We start from the raw sequence: 9473 nt of genomic DNA, 5'->3' as shown, positions 1-9473 counted from the left end.
TTGCAAAATGAACAAGCAGGCCCCTTGTTCAACAATGACTAAGAGTATTTAAATGGTGACAGCAGATCATTAAACCAAGCATAGGGTCCTTCTGGATGCACAGCCCTGGAGCCAGCCCTGGTGGGACTCAGGCTTCCTCTAAGACCCCCAGAGGGATTGCAGCAAAGGTGCCCTCCATGGGCCCTCGTCACCTCTCCCTCCTCTGACTGTCTCCTCCTGTTCCACTTCCCCACTCTCGTGCCGGTTTTTCCCAGGAACCGCCCTAATGAATCACTTTCAACAAATCCCCCTCCCAAGGTCTGCTTCAGGGGCTCTATGCTAACACAGGGTTCCAGGAGCAGAGCCGAGCTGACACCTCATCCCAGCAATACCCACGCTGCTTCCCGCCCCTGAATTAAACAGTGACAAAGTATCACAAAACACCAGAGACTCGGCATCTTATTTGGTTGTTTTTATTGTTCTGTGGCCTCCTCCCACCTGCTAACATTTAGGCCTCAGCACATCCGGTGGCTAGAACTAGCAATCACACATTAGTAAGCAAGTTCATTTCCATTTCCTGATGGATGAATTTATCTTGGGAACATTTGAGATGGGTACATACCTCCCAGAGCCAGACTTGGGAGAAATCTGTCAAAAATATCAAGATGCTGAGCCTTGTCTTAGAAAGGGGCTTCAGAAATGCTTGCATGGGCGGCGGCTTCTTCCCGGGGCAAAGGTCTGGTGGAGCTGCAGGGCCTTGCTCCCAGGATGGTAAAACAGGGACCCAGAGCTGTTAAGTGGCTCCCACAAAGTCACCCAACCAGGCTGGGCCAAACAGGGATTGATGGCCAGGTGTCCTGTCTCTAAGCATCTCTGGGGTCTTGCTCTGCTGAGCTGAATGTGAACTTTGAGGGTCAAACTACTTTTCCCAACTGTTTCCAAGGCTTAGCAGAAAGTAGAGGAATGTTCTTGCAACCTAGCTGGAAAGGAAGCAAAGAAGGATCAGGGTGAACCGCTGCAGGGCAGACCAGAGACAAAGAAGGGTCAGGGTGAACCGCCGCAGGGCAGACCACAGAGTCACAGATCTTTCATCTCCCTGCCACCACCGCCACCAACAGAAACAGCAGGAAGATGCCCCTTTCTGAGAAGACCCAATTCTGAACTCACTGTGACATCTTCATGGCATCATCTTATTTAGTTCCTAACTCCTCCCTTACCATCAGTCCCATTTTATAGATGAGGAAGCTGAGGCTTGGAGAGCCGAAATTATTTACTAAATCCACAGTGGTGGAACAAGAATTTAAACCCAGACCTAGCTTGCTCCAAAGGCTGTACTTTTTTTTTTTTTCTTGAAACAGGGTCTCACTCTGTCACCCAGGCTGGAATGCAATGGTGCAAACATGGCTCACTGCAGCCTTAACCTCCCTAGGCTCAGGTGATCCTCCCACGACAGCCTCCCAAGTAGCTGGGACCACAGGTGCGCACCACCATGCCTGGGTAGTTTTGTATTTTTTTGTAGAGATAGGGTTTCACCATGTTGGCCAGGCCAGGCTGGGCTTGAACTCCTGGGATCATACCATATGCCTGCCTCGGTCTCCCAAAATGTTGGGATTACAGGTGGGAGCTGCTGCGCCCGCCCAAAAGTCTCAACTTCTAAACTGCCATCCTCAACTGCCTCCCAAGGTCTCGTCCTCATCCACTGGCCTCCTCCTTCCCTGTTGGAAGCTCAGTCCTCAGCTGCATCTGACCTACTCCAGGGACAGCTCCTGTCATCAGCAGGTAATAGACATGCTGGCATCAGTCCCTACGGGCTCCAGATTTTCTGGGAGGACTCTGGAATCTGCAATCTGACATTTGCGTTTCAGCAATGTCCTGGGAGGCTGTCACCTGCTTTTAGGGGCTCCTTTTTGCCCTCTGTGGCTATCCAGCATTCACAGGGGCTGGGTAGATTTTCAGGTTTAGGGCTGCAACTCCACAGCCCTTTGCATGCACCTACGCCTCACCTTTGAGGGCACGTGACGGCAAGCCTGTGCCTCACCTGCGGCCTCCTCTGCAGTCAGCCTCCCTGCCACCTTCCTGCATCTACCCCAGGGGCCTTGTTTTGGCTCCCCGAAGCCAGCGTCCCTCCCGCCTCAGTACTTTCACTCTTCCAACTCCCTCCACCTGGACGCCTGTCCTCCAGACCCTCCCCAAGCAGCACCTTCTCACCTCGGATCTTGGCTCAGACTTCAACTCCCGCAGGGCCTTCCCTGACCCCAAACGAAGCAGCCCCTGTCCCAGGCTCTGCTCCTGCCCAGGGACTCTGCCCCACATTGCCTGTTCACTTCTTCACCACACCTGTCTTTGTATTGATTGATCTGTTGGCTTGTGTAGCCGTCCCCTACCAGATGTGGCCTCCCTGAGAGCAGGGGCTCTGTGGGATTTGTTCACCATACCACCCTGGCATGAACTACCGCTGAGCAACCAAGAGGCTGGAACCATGACTATCAGATAGTTGGCACCCAACAGAATTGTTTGACAGAAGTGAGAAGAGATAGACAAGACTTCCTGGAGACATCAAGGCAAAGGAATGGAAAGGAAAGTTGCGACCTAGTCTGGTCTTGGATTTTTGATTCAGAGGGATACAGAATTGCTTCCGCTTCTGATCACACACAAAGTTCTCCTATGTTCCTGCCTTGAAATTGCAGTAGGTCCTCATTTAACATCATGGGTAGCTTATTGGAAACTGCAGCTTTAAGCAAAATGACCTACTATATAACAAAATTTTACCATAGGCTAATGGATATAAACAAGAGTTAAGGCCAGGCACAGTGACTCATGCCTGCAATCCCAGCACTTTGGGAGGCCAAAGTGGGAGGACTGCTTGAGGCCAGGAGTTCAAGACCAGCCTGAGTAACATAGTGAGAACTCATCTCTACAAAAAATACAAAAAAAATTAGCCAGGTGAGGTGGTGTATGTCTGTAGTCCCAGCTACTGAGACTAAAGCTGAGGCAGGAGGATGGCTTGAGCCTAGGAGTCTGAGGCTGCAGTGAACAATGATTGTGCCAGTGCACTACAGCCTGGGTGACAGAGTGAGACCCCGTCTCTTAAAAAAACAAACAAATGAGTTAAGCTTCTATGGCATACAGTGCATATAGTATGTCGTTGCATTTAAAGTCAGTTTCCAAGAACCTATTGATGACGTTAGGTGAGGACTTACTGCAGAAGGGAATTTCAAATTTTACCAGTAGGGAAAGCGCTACTCTCACCCTCCTGCTCCTCAACCTGGTGGTGAAAGCTGCCAGGACACTGGCTGCCCACATTTACCCTGGCCATGACTCTTGCTCTCTGCCCACTCACCTGCTTGCCGTTGCTTTACTGAAAGTGCCTCTGTTGTCCCCTTCCAGGTTCTGCCACATTCTTTGAGTCACCTTCTGTGAAAAGAACACAGCTCTGTTGGGGTAGATGTATCTATTCCTGCTCTAATGCCCTCCGTGGCTCACCAGCAACTGCCAAATGAAGCCTGCTGACCTGGCCCTCTCCTCCCTCCCCCAGCTGAGGTCACTCAGTCCCCACCTGCAGTGCCTCCTCTCACTCCCCAGGCCCCCCAGCTGGTGTCACCAGCTCTGTCTATGTTTCTGGTCTTACCTCCCACCACCTCCACAGCGCACCACACACTCCAGCTTTGGGGATGGCCAAATTGCTTCTGACCTCAAGAGCTTCACATATGCCATTCTGCTGCCCACTATTTCTTATTCTTTAGGCTGAGCTTTCATGTCCCCTCCTTAGGAAGCCTTTCCTCACAACCTGGACTAAGGTGTCCTCATAGTATCCAGCATGTGATGTCAGGAAGGCTTGTCACTATTATCATAAAATAACCACTTGGGCTTTATTCATGTCTGAATTTTCTGCTTGATATTAGCTGCATGACAGCAGCGACTGGGTCTGTCATGTTCACAAATGTAGCTCCAACCCCCAGCACAGACTGATGAGTAATACTTAGAAAATATGTGCTGTAAATTATTGATAAAGACATATTGGATGGATGGGAGAATGGATGGATGGATGGGTGAATGGATAAATGATGGATGGATGGGTGAATGGGTGAATGGATAAATGATGGATGGATGGATGGATGGGTGAATGCATAAAGGATGGATGGACGGATGGATGGGTGAATGGATAAATGATGGATGGATGGATGGATGGATAGATGCATGGATATACGGGTGGGTGGATAGATGGATAGATGGGTAGATGAATGGATGGATGGATGGATGGATGGATAGATGGGTGGGTGGATGGACGGATGGATATATGGATGGATGGATAGATGGATGGATGGATGGATGGATGCATGGATATACAGGTGGATGGATAGATGGATAGATGGGTAGATGAATGGATGGATGGATGGATAGATGGGTGGGTGGATGGACGGATGGATATATGGATGGATGGATAGATGGATGGATAGATGGCTGGCTGGATGGCTGAATAGATAGATGGATATATGGGTGGATGGATGAATGGATACATAGGTGAATGGATGGATGGACAGATGGGTGGATGGGTGGATGGATGGATGTATGAATGGATGAAAGAAGAGATAGATGAATGAATGCAAGGATATGTGCATGAATGGATGAATGGGCAGATGGATGGATGGTTGGGTGAATGGATGTACGGGCAAATAGATGAGTGGATATAAGGATGGTTGGATGGAGGGATAAAGGAATAGAGGGGTGGATAAAATAATAGATAGATGGGTAGATGAAAAGATAGATGAATATATAGATGGATAGATGGAAGAATGAATAGATGGATGAATAGATTGATGGAGGAATGGATGGATGGATGCATGCTTGAAAAAATGGATGGATGAAAGATTAGATGAATATATGAATGGATGAATGAGTGAATGGATAGATGAATGGGTGGGTGGATGGATGGTGGGTGGATGCATAGATGGGTGGGTGGATGGATGAGTGGATGGATGGATAAATGGATAGACAGATGGGTGGATGGGGCCAGGCACAGTGGCTCATGCCTGTAAACCTAGCACATTGGGAGGCCGAGGCGGGCAGATCACCTGAGGTCAGGAGTTTAAGACCAGCCTGGCCAACAAGGTGAAACCTCGTCTCTACTAAAAATACAAAAATTATCCAGGTATGGTGGCGGACACCTGTAATCCCAGCTATTTGGGAGGCTGACACAGGAGAATTGCTTGAACCCGGGAGGCAGAGTTTGCAGTGAGCCAAGATTACTCCAGTGCACCCCAGCCTAGGCAATAGAGTGAGACTCCATCTCAAAAAAAAAGGTAGATGGGTGGATAGATGGATAAGTGAAAGGATGTATGTATGAATGGATGGATGGATAGATGAATGGATGATTGGTGAATAGGTAAGTGAATGAAAGGATGGATGGATGCAGGGATGAAGGAATAAAGGGGTGGATAAAAGGATAGATGGGTGGGTGAAAATATAGATGAATATGTGGATGGATGGATGAATGGGTGGATGGATGGAAGAATGAACAGATGGATGAATAGATTATAGAGGAATGAATGGATGAAAGAACAGGAAGATGGATGAAAGAATAGATGGATATATGAATGGATGAATGAGTGGATGGATGAATGAATCGGTGGATGCATGGATGGATGGTGGGTAGATGGGTGGGTGGGTAGATGAATGGAGGGATGAATGGATGGATGAAATAATAGACGGAGAGATGGATGGATCGATGGATGATTAGATGGATGAATGGAAGAGTGGTATCAGCCATGTTTTCCAATTCTCTGAATGAAAGTAGCAGAGGCTTAAATATGAGCAGTTCCAGGCTCTGCTCTTCAGCATGAGGTCATGTTTGCCATGAGCTCCTCTGTGACTCACAACTCCCTGCCCACCATCAGACCACAGGTCTTCTATTTTGTTTCTTAATCCCAGGTCCCATTTTGTTCCCTGTATCTCAGCCCTGGGCTTTCATTGTTTTCTTCACATAAGAAACGTTCATTGCCTTTTTTTGGTGCCCTCTGGAAAGAAAGAACAGTTTCTTCTTTTACCTGGATATTCTTTGTAAAGTTTGTGTCGTAGGATTCGCCCATCTGGAAAACAAGTGAGAGGAAAAAACTTCTTTTAGGAGTTTAGAAGGCCAAAACTGTTGTCATAATAATACTGAGGAATTACTTGTGTTTTTCACTCTCACCAGCTCACTAGTGTACAATGGAATTGTTCAGAGGCTACATGAGCATTTTTAATGTCTCAGCTCTAGTTTCTAATATGATAATATCCAGAGCCATCAACCCATAAAGGAAAGCCCTGTGAGATCTCCTTAACATCTTTCAGGGTACAGCGGCCTTGAGAGCAAAAGGTTTCAGAACCATTGTCTTTTTTTTTTTTTTTCTTTTAGACGAAGCCTCACTTTGTTGCCCAGGCTGGAGTGCAGTGGCATGATCTCAGCTCACTGTAACCTCTGCCTCCTGGGTTCATGTGATTCTCCTGCCTCAGCCTCCCGAGTAGCTGGGATTACAAGCATGCGCCACCACGCCCAGTCAATTTTGTATGTTCAGTAGAGATGGGGTATCGCCATGTTGGTCAGGCTGGCCTCGAACTCCTGACCTCAGGTGATTCACCCACCTCAGCCTGCCAAAGTGCTGGGATTACAGGCGTGAGCCACCGTGGCCGGCCAAAACCACTGTCTTAACAGATGAACTGGAAGCCAAATTTCAACACACTGTTGAGTAAATGTCATTACAAAATATGTTCACAGGGGGAAGAGATGGCACTCTTTTGAGTCTGCCCAAGAGACACTCTGATGTCATTACTGCAAATGACAAAGTAACTTGAGTATGAATCCTCACTCATCCTCTTTGAGCCTCAGTTTCCTCTCCTAAAAATAGGCATAAAATTAGTACCTCTTAAAGTTATTGTGAGGATTAAAAGAAACAATTTCATTTAAAACATATCTATGCAGTATTAGGAGGAGCCATATGAAAATTCTATCTTTGTGTGTAAAAGGTGGTCAACTGCTGGCAATTTCATGCATGTCCCATGACTAGCCGTGCTACCCACCCCATGGTAGCAGGAAAGCATTTGCTGACAGGAATGTGACCAGGACATGTGGATGCTTGAATGTGGCAATCTCTCTCAAATTTAGCTCACTTCTCCATCCTGGTGATCAGCGCTGCCTTTTCTGCTATAAAGTCAATCAAGCACATATGCGCGGTAGCCAGACATTTTCTTTTTCTTTTGTTTTGTGGCCATACTAAAAATCATCAGGCTGTTTGGGACCAACACGGACATTTACTGGTCAAGGTGCTAACGCTCCATGGAACCGCTCCAGGCCCTCCAGTGGGTCAGCGCCTGCTGATCAGCAACTGCAGCAATAACGATTTTCCAGAGCAAATGGCTAAGGTTTTTGTAGGCTGGGGGAGCTCCCCAAAACTTTCCTGCTCCCCCTTTACCTGGGGATGAATTCTGGCCCATAACACCACAAGGAGACAGAGGTAAATGTGGACCCCGGACCCCCTCCTCAGGCCAAATATAATCACTTATAATTTATTACCAAAAATGATTACTCGTCACTTTTCTCAAATTTCCTCCCACTCAAGGCTAGACAAGCCCCACTTCATTCTTCTCAAGCAGTGTCTTGGGCAGGACAAGGAGGGGCCAGCCCCCGCAGCTCAGCTTCTGTGTGACCTCAAACCTACTCAGAAAAATGCACCGATTTTCCCTGAATCCAGTCTCTGAAAAACCAGATTTACTATACATGTCAACGTTCATTTTCCTCTTGCATAAAATGTGAACCCCTCAAATGCCTGGTTCCAGGTGCTGGATGGTCAAACTTGAAGGACTATTGGTACCCGCTAGAAGCCTCTCTTACGGGAGGATGGAATCTTAGGTGTCGGCACAGGGTCTCTCACTTACTCTCAAATGATCCAGAAAAATACACACGTAGATTTATAAGTGGGGAGAGAGCATAAAAGAAAATGTAACGGTAGTTTTTTAACAACTGGTGAATCTGGGTGGCAGATTCAAGGTACTACTTTTGCAACATTTTTATAAGTCTGAAATTATTTCAAATATGCAGTTTTTAAAAACTTAAATAAAAAGCTTCTTCCTTGTTAAGGCTGGGACAAGGGGGCCACTCTTCCCCTGAGATTTTTGCTCCAAGGGAAGTTGCTGGAATTCAAAATGTTTTCAAACCTATATATAATTACCAGTAAATTACCAGTAATTATTGCTAAGTGTCAGCCCCCTGAGAACAAGGCTAGGGGGAATTCCACTTACATTTCCATTTGGAAGCCTCAAATCGTTCATTTGGGAGGGGAAGCTCACACACACACACACACACGCACACACACACACACAGGCTCTGAGGCTGGTGGACAGCCTTGGAATTCCAGCTCTGCATCTTTTGGGTAAATTCCTGAACTCATATCCTCCCTTTACGAAGACAGGGATGGTGGTGGCACACATTCACTGAGGACCTACAGTGGGCCAGGTGCTATTCTAAGCACTTCATAGGTGTTTCTCTCATTCAAGCCCTATAACTACCCCATGAAGTAGTCACTATGGTTACCATCGCCATCTCTGTTTTACAGATCAAGGAACCGAGGCTAAGAGAGGTTGGGTGACCTGCTCAAGGCCACGGAGGAAGAAAGTTACAGGCTTTGGACTTCTTTCTGTGGTTCTGAGCCTGCACTCTGAAACCTATGCAGCACTGCCTCCTGGTTCTACTTCTCCTTTTGCAGGCTTGCAGCAAAGCTTAATTTAAAGAGAGCAATCCAAAGGTGCGTGTTAACAGTAGGCATCATTGGTGTGGTCACCACTGAATGACTGACTCTCTTTGCTTAGCTCTGTCTTGAAATGGGAATTTTTTTAACTGGTTTGAACCCTTAAGAACTAGTTTGACTTGGTTTGACCTTGGTCTTAGACATCATAGGGCTGAATGAAAAGATCAGGGGATGAAATAGACAAGTGCCCAAGGCATTCCTATTATGCCGTCATTATTATAAATGGTGGCATAGCCCAACGAACTCGCAACTCGCCCCACAGCTCTCTTTTGGAAAAGGCTATCCCTTCCACACTCCAGCAGCCTCACAGTGGCTGGCAGGCCCTTGCGGTTTTACATCCAAAGGACCATACACCCCACCCACCCACAGCAGGACTGAGTGTCTAGAGACAAGCAGTGATAAAACAGTGAAGGTTGTTTTCTGTGCTTGTGAATTGATGGACACTCTACACAGATTAACTCACTCCTCAAAGAGCCCTGTGAAGTACCTCAAGTATTATGAACCCATTTTACAGAAAAGGCAAATGAGGCCTGAAAAGGTTATGTTATCTGCTGCCCACAGCAGTAAGGGGCTGAGTAGCTGTGGCAGCCCAGGCTATCTGGCTGGAGAAGCCACCCTATAACCCCAAACAAAGCCCTGCAAATAGCAAGTGGAATGTAGAGGAAACCAAAAAGGCATCTCTTTGTTTCAAAGCCTTTTGTAGATAATTTCTTCAAA

At 47.1% G+C, this 9473-nt stretch overlaps 1 protein-coding gene across 1 annotated transcript in view; it reads right to left on the bottom strand.

Moving 5' to 3' along the window:
- Positions 1-436: 436 nt before the first annotated feature.
- Positions 437-9473, bottom strand: part of WFDC1 (WAP four-disulfide core domain 1) — a 43878-nt gene continuing 34841 nt past the window's right edge. Inside the window, exons 10-12 of the mRNA XM_034940834.3 lie at positions 6024-6065; positions 3320-3393; positions 437-959 (exon numbers count right to left, since the gene is read on the bottom strand). Coding sequence (XP_034796725.3) covers positions 3335-3393; positions 6024-6065 — 101 coding nt within the window. The 3' untranslated portion in view covers positions 437-959; positions 3320-3334. The remainder of the gene's footprint in view (positions 960-3319; positions 3394-6023; positions 6066-9473) is intronic.

The sequence above is a fragment of the Pan paniscus genome, chromosome 18 (genome assembly GCF_029289425.2).
Source record: "Pan paniscus chromosome 18, NHGRI_mPanPan1-v2.0_pri, whole genome shotgun sequence".
Taxonomy (NCBI): Eukaryota; Metazoa; Chordata; class Mammalia; order Primates; family Hominidae; genus Pan; species Pan paniscus.
This window is presented reverse-complemented; position numbering and strand designations above follow the sequence as displayed.